This window comes from Syngnathus typhle, linkage group LG7 (genome assembly GCF_033458585.1).
Source record: "Syngnathus typhle isolate RoL2023-S1 ecotype Sweden linkage group LG7, RoL_Styp_1.0, whole genome shotgun sequence".
NCBI lineage: Eukaryota > Metazoa > Chordata > Actinopteri > Syngnathiformes > Syngnathidae > Syngnathus > Syngnathus typhle.
This window is the reverse complement of record NC_083744.1, coordinates 6749336-6765098: the sequence shown is the minus strand read 5'-3', so window position 1 is coordinate 6765098 and position 15763 is coordinate 6749336. Positions and strand designations below refer to the sequence as shown.

General features: G+C 41.7%; 2 protein-coding genes across 3 annotated transcripts; one reads left to right on the top strand and one right to left on the bottom strand.

Annotated features, from left to right (window-relative positions):
* Positions 1-956: 956 nt before the first annotated feature.
* On the bottom strand, positions 957-2753 carry si:ch211-127m7.2 (uncharacterized). Of its 2 annotated transcripts, XM_061282476.1 has the most exons (4): positions 2504-2753; positions 2314-2407; positions 1749-2071; positions 957-1598 (listed from the first exon to the last, which is right to left on the bottom strand). In XM_061282476.1, exons 1-3 carry the CDS (start codon positions 2626-2628, stop codon positions 1781-1783), a joined length of 510 nt encoding a protein of 169 aa, XP_061138460.1. In that variant the 5' UTR covers positions 2629-2753; the 3' UTR covers positions 957-1598; positions 1749-1780. The 2 variants fall into 2 exon arrangements, with proteins under 2 accessions (XP_061138460.1, XP_061138459.1); XM_061282475.1 differs by lacking the exon at positions 957-1598 and having other exon boundaries at positions 1600-2071.
* A 3788-nt stretch (positions 2754-6541) lies between these two features.
* neto2b (neuropilin (NRP) and tolloid (TLL)-like 2b) lies at positions 6542-13213 on the top strand. Its single transcript, XM_061283342.1, has 12 exons — positions 6542-6637; positions 7750-7806; positions 8317-8472; positions 8746-8994; positions 9226-9273; positions 9335-9462; positions 9564-9665; positions 9949-10075; positions 10594-10707; positions 11490-11620; positions 11711-11803; positions 12664-13213. Exons 1-12 carry the CDS (start codon positions 6628-6630, stop codon positions 13102-13104), a joined length of 1656 nt encoding a protein of 551 aa, XP_061139326.1. The 5' UTR covers positions 6542-6627; the 3' UTR covers positions 13105-13213.
* The last annotated feature ends 2550 nt before the right edge of the window (positions 13214-15763 follow it).

Here is a 15763-nt window from a genome sequence, read left to right as displayed (position 1 = left end):
TTGGTGGCTCTTACTGGGTTTACTATCCACTCTACAAGGGATTAGCCAGAAGAATAATACTCAACCAGTTTCTAGCTAACAGTAGTTAGATATGCAAAAGATTCAAGAAAAAAAATATGTGAATAAAAAGATAATAAAGGTTTGATTCCGTTTCCAGAGTTTGCATGTTCTCCCCGTGCATTTGTGGGTTTTCTCTGGGTACTCCGGTTTCCTCCCATATTCCAAACAACATGTATCGTAGTGCCAATTGACCATAGGTGTGAGTGTCTACGTGAGCCCTGCAAATGGCTGACGACTGGTTCAGGGTGTTCACTGCCTGGGATAGGCTCCAGCATGCCCATGACTGTCGTGAGAAGCGTTTCAGAAGACAAATTTTCTGTACCGCTTTGTCCCCACGGGGTCGCGGACGTGCTGGATCCTATCCCAGCGGTCATCGGGCGGGGGACACCCTGAACCGGTTGCCAGCCAATCGCAGGGCACACAGAGACGAACAACCATCCGCACTCGCACTCACACCTAGGGCAAATTTGGACTGCTCAATCGACCTACCAAGCATGTTTTCCTACGTACTTTGGTCGTGTTAAAAAAATGTAACCTGTTTGTCACCTCTGTCAGAGTCCCAAGTCCCAATGATCATTGTCACACACACACACAGCTGGGTGTGGTGAACTTTGTCCTCTGCATTTAACCCATCTCCGTGTGATTTTGATCCATCCCCTGGGGGAGAGGGGAGCAGTGAGCAGCAACGGTGCCGCTCTCGGGAATCATTTGGTAATCTAAACCCCAATTCCAACCCTTAATTCTGAGTGCCAAGCAGGGAGGCAATGGGTCCCATTTTTTTAGTCTTTGGTATGACCCCGCCAGGGTTTGAACCCACGACCTTCCAGTCTCAGGGCGGACACTCTACCACTAGGCCACTAACTTATTTTTGCAAGAACCACGCGGGAGACAGTATGCCCTTTTTAAGCACTTGCAAATGGAGAGTCATTTGTCGCTGTGCATACAGCGATGATGGAATGAGGTCTGACTCAGGCCTCTTGCAAGAGCATTTTTATTGAGAGAAACAGGGTGGGGGTGAGAGTGGACTGGATGGAGTTGAAGCCCTTGACCTCTAGTCAAACCATAGAAGGGGGTGTTTTACGGCGTTGTGTAGGACGGGACAAGCTAGGTGATTTATTACAGGTTACATTCCAACATAAGCATAAAACTAATCTAGCTAGGTTATTTATTACAGGTTACATTCCAACATAATCATACGATCAAGATAATCTGTAAACCCTAACAACCTCTGCGGAATGGGTATGGTTCATGACGTGCACTGTGATGAGTGATGTCAAGTTAATTGTTCATTCCTCAGTTGATTCTTGTCTGCTCACATGTCTTTAAAAGTCTCCACAGTTTGGTGTATGTGTTGGGACGCCCCAATTGGCCGTGCTGGGGAACAGCACACCTCCGAGTTATGAGCAGATGTAACACCACTTTACGCACACAAAAATAACTGTCCACAAATACAGGGAAAGAGGCCTTTTTCACCCATTTTAGGTGGGTCTCGATTGTATGCCTGAGATTTGCAAAGGTTCCCTGGATGCAACCACAAAGTCAAAAGTCAAAGTCAGCTTTATTGTCAATCTCTCCACATGTCACAACACACAGAGACAGAAATTACGTTTTCTCTATCCCACGGTGACGAGACATATTGCACGATAGACATACAAGTAAGCGACACAATCTAAAAACAAGGCAAAAAATTAACAATGAGTGTGCGATGCAGATTGTATTTTCAGGTGAAAAAGATTTCTCGTACAAGGCGCATGTCATCATCACTGCCTTGGTTTTCAGTCAAATGCTGCCTCTCAGTCTTTTCTGTCTGTTGTTTTGTGTCCTCCTCTTCCTCTTCCTCATGAGTGCTCCTGGCGTACGGAATAGTCTCCATCTCAGCAACATCCAAGTCTGTTTCTGAGACGCAGGTCTCTTGACATGCTGGCTTCCCCTCCTCTAAAGACACCAGCTTCCCTGTGTTCTTTGTTGAAGAGTCACTTTTTCCACCAGCATCCTTCAGCTTGGACTGAACCTGTCACGAAGGGTCAGGTAAGGTACCAAGTACGTTTTTGTCAATTTTACCAATTTTAAAGTTAATAATGCTTCTTATTGGAGTTAGATCCCTGACTGGATGCCAATCAACCACACATACTACTGTATGAATGGAACCAAGACTCAAACAGAGAATCTTGATAACCCTTGAACATAAAAACAAACAAAAAAAACGTTTGCCGCAATGTGTTGATATAAAGGAAAAAGAGGAAACGATGTCACCTGCTGGCCGGATAGGGGAGTTATATGCTGGTCGCCAAGATATGCAATAGCTGCTTCAAGCAGCTCTTTCTCGTTCATGCAGTAATGAACTGCCCTAAAATAAACAAAAACAAAACAACAACAAAATCAACAATTTAAAAAAAGGACGGGGTTTCGATTCATGCTCAATATTGACTCGATGACTTCTGACCGCGCAGCTTTCTTCTTCCTTGTGGTCTTCAGTGACTGTTTGTCCTTCCCCTTGTTGTCCTTTTTGGACATCCACAACGGCAAAGCGCGGCGTCGCTCCAACATGTTCCCGTCGTTGTCGTCCATTTCTGTTGTCTATGCGACAGCATTTGCTCATTTTGGGTTAGGGATTCCTTTTAATATTAAAGGAGAAAAACAAACGCATGCCACTTCAAAGGAAGTGACGGATGCGGAAGTGTTTTCAAACGTCATTTCCATAGTCTGAGCCGTCGCCGTATTGGGGCGGTCATCGCACCCCCTTCAAGCAGTAAAAGTCAAACCAAAGAAACAATATAATATATAGTAGTGCAGTTTGACATAGCATTTTTGCAGCAGTCGTGGTGAGAGAATGAGAGAAAGCGTTTCTGAAGCAATTTGAGATTCTCTTAAAATGTAAAGTGCAATATAAATATAATTTATTATTATTATTATTATTATTATTATTATTATTATTATTATTATTATTATAATTATTATTATTATTATTATTATTATTATTATTATTATTATTAATGTGAAAAGGTAGACAATTAAATGGCAACACTTCAGTGTATACAATGGTTGCCTTTTGGAGCAGACAAAAATAAATTTAATGAACTTTATTTACATGCAAATTTAACACCTTGATGAACGATGACTATGTAAATTTGTGCAGTTACAGCAGTTTTTGGCAAAAAAAGAAAATACCCTTTTACATACACTACCGTTCAAAAGTTTGGGGTCACAAAATTGTTTGGGTGACCCCAAACTTTTGAACGGTAGTGTATATATTTATTTAGATAATTATTTATAGATTATATACATAATCTTCTGTGTAAAAAATCTTATAATATATATGTCTACTTATATTCATAGATTATATATAATCTTATACAAATATAAAATATCATTTATAATATTTAATTCATAATATTTTATTATAATAATATTTACACCACCGTTCAAAAATTTGGGGTCACCCAAACAATTTTGTGACCCCAAACCTTTGAACGGTAGTGTATTTACACACAATTACATATTTGTTGATGTACCACAGCAAGCAATTTAAAACTATGCATTGTAAAAACCTTGTGAGAGGACTGTTTTATACATTATATATTTGGAGTATCGGTCCTGTTGTCACACTATTATACTGTGTGAACGTATATGGTCTGGTAAATTCACCTTTCTGCTTAACGGCTTAATCACTACAAGGTTACTTTACTGGCTACGGGAGGGGAGGTCTCAGCATTAAAAAAAAAACCTCTTGAATCTTGAATCGATAATTTCCAGAAAATTGTTCTCGCCATTTGATGTTACTTTGGTAACTTTATAAAGGCATAACGTATACAGTAAGTACAATTAGTGGTAGGATTAATCTTGTGTTGCAATCTGTGCTGTGTAATTAAAACTGCAAAGTCTAGCACACACATGCATCAACACAAACACGCACTATTAGTTCAGCATTTGATTAGTTGTGTATAGTAGTTTTCCATTTTATTGCCTGTTTACGACTCATATTTACTTACATTTTTATCATGAACTCTCTTCATGATACAAACTGTGACTTTTTTGCTCCAAAGCGCTCAGTCGTTCAGGCTTTTTAATCACACCGCTAAAGCCCCTTGCGACAAGTGCTTAGGCCTTGATTGCAAAGAGCAGCTTTGGCAATTGGATGAAATTAAAGAGTGAAGAAGGAAAAAGGGAACACAACACGGTCCAATAAAACTCTTGATGTCATAACTGAAATATTGAACTACTTCTCTTGTAAATAAAAGTGTCACGACCACTGACCTAAATATTCCCATCGTTGACCCTTTTTGGCACCCAATACCAGTTAGTGGGTGACATAGTTTCCATATAATTTTACCCCCAATTAACACTAGCACATTCTCCTCATACTAAAAACCAGTTTAAATGAAATACGAATGCGAACATTTAAAAGAAGCCCCACACAGGGCTGCTCATCCTTCTCCAGGCTCTCTGCCACATGCACAGATCAGCCTGGACTATAAGAAGATTTTGTTTTTATTATGCCACCCCAAATTTGTGGGTCAAACATGATCAGGGGAAAAAAAATCATCTAAATCATGATTCCTTGCTGTCAGATCAACCGTTACAACTTTCTGATGCAAATGAATATGTTGACATACTTTATTTCATGTTGTTTTATATTACTTTGTGTGTTGAATGTTGCTCATTCGGCATCCATTGCAGACCGGTTGTCCCCCCCCCCATCTGCGGTCCCTTCTCAAGATTTCTCATCTACCCAATCTGTTTTTGGAGTATTTCCTTGCCTTCATGTGGATTATGATCAGGGTTTGTCCAGAATATTGGTCAACTGTGGGCATGTGAAGCCCTTTGAGACATGATTAAATGCTATATAAATAAACATGACTGACTTGACATACGTACAGGGGACGTGTTAAAGCGAAAATCAACCCCGCAAAATTCTATAAATTATTTGTTCTGTGCAGCCCACCTCGTTGAAACACCGTGTTCAGATTAATGTTTCATTTGCGGAATATGTATTAAACAGGCAAAATTTGTATTAGCTACCATGTCTGCTAATATACTGCAATTTCACATTCTAAAACATTGTATTTCTTTGCATTACATTCCTATTACTTTTGTTTTATACAATAAAGTGCCATTTTTCTTCATACATTCACGGCAAAATTGATTTGACCTGCAAGTAAATTGAGTAATGAGCTGGAATACATTCATGGCAAAATTGATTTGACCTGCAAGTAAATTGAGTAATTGGTCATTGAGCTGTATATTGAAAGGCATTGTTGAGTGACCCGATTATAACTGGACAAGCTGTAGGTTAAAAGTTCAAACAAAAGAGTCACTTTCTCGTATTTTTCTCCCAACTGGTGGCAAGCAGTCTAATCTTTCCGCTTGTCTTCTGGAGCTTAACTTCTCTTTTGATTACGGGTTTCCGCCATTGACCATCTGGCCCACAAACGCTGGTGATTGCCCATATGGCTCAAGGCACAAAGATTTAGGAAGTCGGGCGTGCTTTAATTTAAACGAGGTGTCTCTGTTAGGCTTTCAGGATGAGTGATTTGATGATTTGTTGATCACACCAGTGAAAACCACCGAAAGAAGGTCTAATGAAAAAAAACTTGGCATAATGTTGTACATGTAACCGTTGGCGAAATTGACCTTGTGCAAATTGTCCACAATAAACACAAACGATTGCAGTACATGTTTTCTGTTGTTTTAAAACCAAACAGCCTCTAAATATGGAGAATCAACTGTTTTTCATCTAATGAAAATGAGGTGTCATGGAACGCGTTTAACTTTGTGAACATGAACTGGCTACGCGAGACACGCTGTTGTGTCGTCCACACACAAGCGGCTTTGAACAACGGACTGCGTTTCCCACAACCACACAAGGATTGTGTCTCACTTTTGATCTCTTAGTTCATCAGCGTCTGCTTTCTAGGCACCTGATTACATCACACCCAGCAGGCAAGACACCATCTGGGGTTGCTGCGGAGACGGCACTGGTCCTTAATGCCTCTTGGCTTACTCTTGTTTTGAACTTTGCGTACTTTCGCTCATGTTAAGAGTAGATTTCCCGCGTTGGCAGCTGCAGTGTCGCAGCTGGCGTTCATACAAACTCTATCTAGAAGTCTCACACGCTTTTTCTTTACATCTCCAATGTCAACCAGCTCTCATCAGTTACAACAAGTTGCTTTTAAACACAATAATGATCCATTATTATTATGTATATGTGAGGTCCTATTATTACACTTATATCTGTTATTATGTCTGTTGCTCACAAAAATCATCAAAAGGTCGAATAAGTGCAGTATTGGTCTTGTGGCACATGCGCGATGATCGGTCTCTCCCTCAAGCTCCAATTCCAGTCTTGTCTTAAGCCCCTCTTGTGAGACCTCCCCCCCCCCTTGCTCTTCATCTCCAAACTGCTGTGCTGATTCAGTATCTCGATTTGTGATGTGCAAGCTTCAGTTCCTCCCAGCAGGGAGGACGTATCTTGGTCTTCATCATTCACGCATCAAAGACATTGATGTCAACATGTCGATTGTCGCTCTGGTTTTTGCATAAAAGCCACCAAAACTCCTAGCAGAGAGGATGAATGTAGGTAAGATATTAATTATTTGTATTTTTTTGTTCAATTACATTAGGGCAGTTTTTAAGTAGCTTTTTTCAGCTTCCCATTTGCATAGCCTTGAGCTCAGGATTTATGTGTTAAATTACAGCAGTATTGTGTTTTCCCCCAAAAATTTCTGGTGCCTTTTTTTGTTGCTAATGTTAAAAAAGTAAAGTCAATGATTTCATATATTAATGCACTGAAAAAAGGAACAAGACTGTACTGCAAGATTAAACAAAATAAAAAGAAAAGGAAGTCTTTTTTTTAATATGAGAATAAAAACAGCACATTAAAAATTAGGAAAAAAAAGGGAACCAAAAACAATGAGGGTGAAAACTAGCTGCAGTTGGCATGTTAGGTTCACCGAAGACTCTAAATTAAGTCATCTGGGATAGGCTTCAGTTTACCTGTGACCTTTACGAGTGTCACGACTCGCCCCAGGTCAGTCCATTCTGTGTAGGTTGTGATTAGTTCTGTCAGTGTGTCGACTCTCAATCTACGTATGTACTAATCACAGTCATCTGCCTCTCATTACCTGTCGCGTATATAAGCCCTGTCTGCGTGTCACACCCCTGTCGGATTGTTCTCGTCTCGTCTGTCGTCGTCGTTCTTGTCTTTATCTTGTCTTTATCTTGTCTTTTTGTTCAGTTCTTCTCGTGCCTAATCGAGCTTCCTATAGTCTGTTTTTTTAGTTCTCCAATAAACCCTGGTCCAAGCTGCATTTGGTCGCCCAGCTCCATTTCCTTCGAGGACAACAGCAATAGAAAATAAATGGATAGATCATAAGGCAAAAATAGAGAACTGAGTGAGACTTGAGCAAACAGATGGCACAAGTGTTGCGTTTTTTATTCCTCCCTCCAGATCCTGGCCTCTCATATATATTCAGAGCCAAAGACAACAAGTAGAGACAGACAAATCAATCTACCGTAAATTCCGGACTATAAGTCGCTCCGGAGTACAAGTCGCATCAGCCATAAAATGCCCCAAAAAGTGAAAAAAAAAAACATATATAAGTCGCTCCAGAGTATAAGTCGCATTTTGGGGGGCAATTTATTCAACAAAATCCAACACCAAGACCAACTGTCTCTGGCCGTCCTTTACAGTCTGGATGCTTCTCCTTTTCATCGAGGAGGGATTTCCTCGGGCTCAGAAGACTGCGGGTAAGATGACTAGAGATGTACATTATCTTACACAGGCCAAGAGTCTGTCTTTTTATATGATGTATATTGTTGCTCCCAGGGAAATGCTGTAGGCCCCTGGATAACATGAAGAAGTTATGGAAATGTCAGTTCATTTCAAGACTCAAAATTTGCAAGTGCGTTCCTGGCCAACTCACAGTCTCATACAGTGACTTGTGTGAAAAAAGTAAAAGTACCTCGCATTGATACCACTAGTACTTTTGATTCATAAAATGTCTCCCAAAGACAATGACAGATAATTTTTAAAAAGACCTATTTATCCCAAGATCAAATTTTTCCTTGTAATTAATTGATGTTAATGTTAATGTAATTTCTACACTCATTTATAATTTCCATTCCCTGATTGTAAAACTTTCATGAAAAGGCAGCTATTGAATCAAGACCGAGCACTTGCTCTGCTAAAGACTGGCGCTTGTCATATTATGTATATCCAACCTTCCCTCGTGTCTTGTGCTCTTTGTTGTTGTGCAGATGGTGCTTCTTCCAAAGGGCTCAAACCGTCTCAGTGGCCACCTCGGTCTCGCCACTGCGGGAACTGGATACGAAACACAGACGGTGGCAGCTTTAGCTCCCCAAACTACCCTAAGACCTACCCTGCCAACAAGGAGTGCCTATATGTGCTAGAAGGTAAAGTCGGGCCACGACCAAAGTTAATATACATTTGTGCAACCACTTCTCACTCATTTATTTTTACTTCACTCTAAAACTCACTTTTGTTCAATTAAGTTGTAGGTTATAGGTCACATTAAAGTTGGAAAAAGTTGCGCAATCATTTATCTTTGTTTCATTTTTTTATGGCATTTGAACAGGGGTGTGTAAACTTTTTATACCCTCTTTGTCACTGAAGTTTAAAATAAATGGAAACAGGTTCCGTCCCATTTCTACTCACTCTACCGTCAGCGCTCCCCCGGCAGAGAATCGAACTGCAGTTCGATGAGTCCTTCTACATCGAGGCGTCCTTCGAGTGTCGCTTTGACCACATCGAGGTGCGCGATGGCCCCTTCAGTTTCTCGCCGCTCATCAACCGTTTCTGCGGGGCCACCTGCCCAGGCCTGGTCCTGTCCAGTGGCCGCTTCATGTGGATCCGCTTCTTCAGCGACGATGAACTGGAGGGGATCGGTTTCCAGGTCCGCTACAGCTTCACGTCAGGTGATCGCTTTTTAGCCATTTCACCTGTTGATTTTAGTGTTACTCGGAAAATGTTGTTATCCATGCTTTTTCTTCTGCCACATTTCTCAACCGATTTAAATCCGTTAAAAAAGTACTTTTGTACTTTTCAACATTTCAGTAATTCAGTTCATCCCAAAGTGTTTCAGCTAAGTGTCAACTTTTCAGCATTCATATTGAATTTCTACGCATGATCTTTTCTTCTTGTACAAGACCCGGAGTTCCATCTGCATGTGGGAGGGCTCCTAAACCCCATCCCAGGTAGCTTATCAATGATTTATCCTTGAATGAAAACATATTGCTGAGACTCCTACTCCTCCAGATTGTCAGTTTGAGCTGTCCGGGGCTGACGGCCTGATTCGATCCAGCCAAGTGGAAGAGGAGTACAAGGTCAATCCCGACCAGGCAGTGGACTGCATCTGGACCATACGTGCCCCGACTAACAACAAGGTGCAAGCCCTAGCTGCCTTTTGATGGTTCGCTATTCACAAATGAAAGAGGATGATGATGGATTACGAATTTGAGTTCCTCCATGTTGTCATTACACGTAGATTTACCTGAGATTTCTGGAGTATCAGATGGAGAACTCCAATGAGTGCAAGAAGAACTTTGTGGCTATTTATGATGGAAGCAACGCCATTGAGGATCTCAAGGTCATTCACCAACGTGGTTTAAAATCGTAGATAGATGTTTTCACCACAATGTACCTGATTGCACCACTTGTAAACAAAACCTCATATGTTAGGTTTGAATAATGATTATAGTTCTTAGTTTGAATCTGGCCATACTGAGCGTCACAGCCGAACAGTTCCAAATTGTCACGCAGTGTATGAGGTTCTGTAACTATTTGTTTCCAAAAAGATCATCAGGTGTCCTTGCTTTTCTGTTGCAGTTTAATCTTTGAGAGAAAATATTATCTTGCTATGTTGGTTGTAGGCCAAGTTTTGCAGCACAGTGGCCAACGACGTCATGCTGGACACGGGCGTAGGCGTGGTGAGGATGTGGGCGGACGAGAGCAGCAGACTGAGTCGCTTTCGGATGTTGTTCACCTCTTTTGCTGACCGTGAGCTGACAACATTCTTTAGTCATGACTTAATGATGAGCTTCGTGACATGATGGTTTGAAACAAATGTTTAGAAAGTCTAAGTTCAAACCATCATCTCCTTAACCCGTTGTGTGAAGAATGAAAGCATTCACAGATATATTATTCCGATTCATTATTGTGTGTACTGCTTTATTTTGACTTTAGGAATGGTTAGTGCAGATGACACACTGGTATGATTCCTGCCTCAGACAGATTTCAGTCCAACTTATTTTTCATCTAATTCTATTCATTTGTATTTAATAAATGATATGTTCTTGTGACGTTGTCGAGGCAAGTGCGAGAGCAGTTGTGACGTTAATTTCGGTCGACAGTAAGGGTGACATTACCCAACATGACGGCCCCCTAGGATGGATGAAAATTGATGAATTATTAGAAATCTTATTGCACAAATACACTTTAATGAGAGCACGCAGTTTTGACTAGTGCTGGCACTTAAAGCGTAACCCCAGCAAAAATATATTTTCTGTGTGTTGCAGCACCATGTGTGGGCGGCACATTCTTCTGTCACAGTAACATGTGTATCAACACATCACTGGTGTGCAATGGTATACAAAACTGCGTCTTTCCCTGGGATGAAAGCAACTGCAAAGGTAATACTTTGGATTTAAATTTGTTGACAAGTTTTTCTTTTCATAATTTGAGCCTATAACATGCTCTCTGTCCTTCTATTTTATTAGTGCAGATAGTAAGTCAACTGGCAGACAAGTTGTTGAAGTTTTATCTAAAGTCATATCTAATCTAATCTATTTAGTAATTATTTTTTTTCAGTTTTTACTAACTACAGTTCTGTTTAGTTGTTTTTATTTTTGTGTTATTACTATTAATTCTATCCTTTATCTATGAGTGTTTTCCACATTTGTATTATTTTTATAGGCAAAAATGTTGTGTCCAATTATGAGGCTTTTTCTGTTTATTTTTTTGTATTATTCATACACAGTGAAATGCTTTTATAGTGAGGCCAGAATTTCATCTTTACTCTGTCAACAGTGTTGGGAATCAGTTAAGTTTGTTCCCCCCCCCCCCCCCCCCCCCCATTTTCATCAGGAGCACCATGGAACTCTGACAAGAATGGCATTTTCACCCAGTCTATTATTATTTATTGTTATTGTTAAATTATTAATGTGAGGAAGTTCACCAGTTCTTTAGATTCTGCCCTAGGTTCCTTTGTGATCTGTCAGAGGAACCATCGCTGTGCATTTGCTGTAATTTTTGTAGGCCGGTTGTTCACCACTTTTCCTCTTTTTCCTTTTGTAGGTAATGGAAATTATTTATCTTAACTATTAAATGGGGAAAGCATGCAAATAAAAGAAAAAATTGAGACGAGGCATGATACTTTTTCAAAGCAGTGCACCCATTCACTTTTATTGTACAGAGAAAAAGCAGAAAGGAATCTTCCAGCACATGACGAGGACTCACAGCACGGTGATCTGCGTGTCCACGGGAGTCGTGATGCTGCTCCTTGTAGTCTCCATCTTGGTACAGATCAAGCAGCCACGCAAGAAGGTGATCACATGACCTCATTTTGCTGACTGATTTACCTTTACAAAGATGTCCTCATAGTCAAATACTGACTGTATGAGTTCTGCATTTTAGGTATTGGTACGCAAGAAAAACTTGTTCCAGCATGGGGACTACCACTCGCCATTTGAGCCTCCACACTATGAACTCTTGACCCTCAGAGAAAAGGTAAATGTGTTAAACGCCTGACTGAGATTATTGCTGATATTTTTAGGGAGTGGAATTAATAAGAATTACTGTAAACAATCGCTAATCCTTATCGGAGCTAATCCTTATAGATTATTTTTTCGTTCCTAGATTCATTATAGATATGGTAAATCCATTATGGTTGAACTACGCAACACACAGTAGTTTGGCAAATAGTGAGCAATTATTCAGAGAGACAAAATGCTTGCTTTAAACTGTTTGTTGTACATTCTTAGTTAAAACTGAAATATAAAACAAAAAGAATAATGCCCACTTAACCGAACATAAATGCCTAACTTCAGAAAGTCTATCTTAATGCTAACAGAGTAAGAAAAACAACATAGACAGGCTAAATAAACTAGCGTCAATGTCGGTGTTTTAAATAACAGACATTTAAACACAAATGGCAAAGTCACATGTCCACAGGCAATATATCAATGCTCCCATTTATTGATTCTCAGTGGGAAAAAATGAATGTTATTGCAGCTCACTGAGTTAGCTGTTCATGTATTAAAGTATGTCTCTATTATCATGCACACCAAAAGGCACATAATGTCAATTGACACTGAAGCATGAAATCATGACACAAACTGTTTAGGTAATTATTTTTACACACGTCTTTTGTAAAAGACAGTGTTGTAAAGTGCTTTTTATTGATCTATTCAGTTTTGGAAATAATACTGTAATAATCAGACAATTGAAAACGAGACATACTGTCGAGTGCTATTTGTTTCATCAAAAACACAATGTACAATTTTTGTTGATGATTTACTCAGCTGCACCACTGTCCAATGTTATTACCTTACAAAAGCTCAAAAACTCAAGTGATGTTTGTTTCATAGAAGCTGTCGCGGGATCTGGGAGATCTATCGGAGGAGCTTCAGTCCCTGCAGCCTTTGAGAAGGTCATCTTCAGGTTCGCGCTGTGTTCATGAGCATCACTGTGGCTCTCAGGCCTCACTCAACTCCATCAAAGGCTCTCTTGGTGCAGCCCACGGCTCTTCAGAGCTCACCTCGATTCGAGGGGACGTCCAGAGGGCTCCGCCTCCTCTGCACGAGTCTGCTGGCAACCTGCGCAAGAAGAGCTGGCCAAGTGTCAAAGTGGCTGCCGGCCTCCAGCAACAATACAGCTTGGCGGAGAGACACCATCGCGTCATGGAGGACCACTGTGACGACCAGGAGGCGGGGGACGGAGCTGGCTACGACGTGTACATACACAGGACTGCCAATAGGAGGTGTCGCTATGAGATAGCCCAACAAAGATCTTTATCCATGGACTTTTAACACGTCAGCCTTCATTTTGATGCTTCTATTTTACATCAAGTATGCAAGAGATTTATTGCATTAGCCTGGTTCATATGCAATTCTTTTAATCATTTCAATTAAAAATCATCCTGATTGAAGATCTCCGGTCAACTGTTTATGCGTGACCTGAATCAGAACAGATGTTAATACAGCCTTGAGACATGCACAGATCAATGAGAACATCATGTGACATATTTCAAGATGGAGGTCAGTTGCCTATTATGGCAGAACAGGTGAGATTGTTTTGAGACATTTATTGAAGTATAAAAACAAGTAAACAAACTCTCCCAACTCAACTCTCCATCGGACGTAAACAATGTCAATCAACAGTGGTGTACCTGGACGTGGACAAGGGAGGTGGTGAGGTGGGCTCTAAGGAAGTCGGGCGTGGAAGAGGGACTGGTTAAGGCTGTGATGGCTCTCTACTGCAGAACCTGCACAGCTGTTAGAACAGGAGTTGGCGACAGTAATGGGTTTGAAATAAGGGTAGGGGTGCACCAGGGATCAGTGCTCAGCCCATTACTGTTTGCTATCGTGATGGATGTGGTATCGAGGGAAGTGAGGGGTGGACTACCATGGGAGCTGTTCTACGCGAATGACCTGGTATTGATGGCTCACAGTCGAGAAGACCTAGCTAGGAAGATAGCGGCCTGGAAGACATGCCTGGAAGTGAAAGGAATGAAGGTGAATGCGGCAAAATTAAAGGTCATGGTCGGTGGTGCTGGCCTGGGAGTGATATCGCAGTCAGGAGCATGGCCATGTGGAGTTTGCGGGAAGGGAGTGCAAGCTAACTCTATCCGGTGCAAGGGTTGCCAGAGATGGGTACACCGAAGATGCAGCGGAGTAAAAGGCAGCCTACTAGCTATAAGTGAGACCTTCCAATGCAAGCGGTGTAGGGGAGAAGTCGCCCAAGCAGACCCAGCTGAGCAAGAGGGGCTCGTAGATGGGGAGATGTACAAGGTGGTGGATAGGTTGTGTTACCTTGGAGATATGCTTAACGCTGATGGGGGGGGGGGGGGGGGACCTAGCAGTGACCACAAGGGTGAGAAGCGGGTGGAAGAAATTCAGGGAACTCATGCCCTTCTTAACATCTAAGGCCCCATCCCTGAAGATGAGAGGCCAAGTGTACTCAGCCTGTGTCAGAAGTAGTATGACGTACGGAAGTGAAGCATGGGCCCTGAAAACAGAACACCAAGACAAACTAAACAGAACAGAAATGAGGATGATCAGATGGATGTGTGGTGTGTCAATAAGGGAGGAAAAGACCAGTGCAGAGCTGAGAAAGAAGATGGGAGTGGAGGCCATAGTGGATGTGGTGAGGAGAGGCAGACTGCGATGGTACGGACATGTAGTGAGGAAGGACGAGAACGACTGGGTGAAGAAAGGTCGTATAACGTAGAGGGAACAAGACCCAGTGGCCGACCGAAAAAGACCTGGCAGATGACCGTGGCGACATGAAGGCACTCGGCATCAACCACGAGATGGCCATGGACCGTTCCCGGTGGAAGTAGGCCATATCGAGAACCCAGTCCAACCCAGCGGCACCTGGAAACCGGACTTTAAACCGATGATGATGATGATCTAACAGATGAGGAAGCAGGCACATTACTTACCAAGTCGGAATGCATCATTATGTATCATTAAAAAAACGGTGTGTAGCACGTCCGCCTCACAGTTCGGAGAGTGCGTGTTCGATTCCACATCCGGGCGTCCCTGTGTGCCGTTAGCATGTTCTCCGTGTGCCTCCGTGGGTTTTCTCTGGGCACTCTGGTCTCTGTGTGCCCTGCGATTGGCTGGCAACCAGTTCAGGGTGTCCCCTGACTACTGCCCCATGTGATGGATGGATGGATGGATGGATGGATGCATGGATGGATGCATGGATGGATGGAACCCTCAAAGCAATTGACAGTCAGTGATTTCAGAACACTTTTTTATCAAATACATCATGTCATTTAAGAGCCCAATCTGCATCACTTGCAGCTTTGTCATCCGGAAGACCCCTTCTCAAAATGGTTTCCTTTGTGGTCCGATATGACACAATTGAGTAGACCATGAGACTCAACACTTTCTTGCCAAAAAAAGGTCTGAGTGAGCTATCTTTATTCAGAGTATGCTGCGAGAAGGGTTGAATAAAATATCCTTCCTTCATATATCTTTTTGACATGGTTTTGAACATGTTTTGGGGGGGACTCGGGCTCATACGTTACACTCCTGGACCATATTCACAACAAATGACACCTTTTGTCCCAAATTTGTAACCCTGCATTGAAAAAGTATTTAAATTTAAATTAGGCTCATGAAAGTCTTGGTGTCACAACTCGTCCCCGGTTGTTTTATTATGTGTAGGTTGTCATTATTTATGTCCCTGGGACATTACAGATTGCACCACCCAAGTGTCACGGATCGGAATGGAGCAGGACCACCAAATGCATCTTGGACCAGGGATTATTGAAGGGAAAAGGTAGTTGGAAGGGAGGATAAGGGAAACAAGCCAACAGAAGCGGCAAACTGACATAACGGCCAAAAAACTATAAACAGGACTGACCGACAGGGCTGGCAAACAAAAAACGAACTGACAGACGTGAGACAAGAAATAATCCGACAAAGGTGTGACATGCAGACAGGACTTAAATACGCG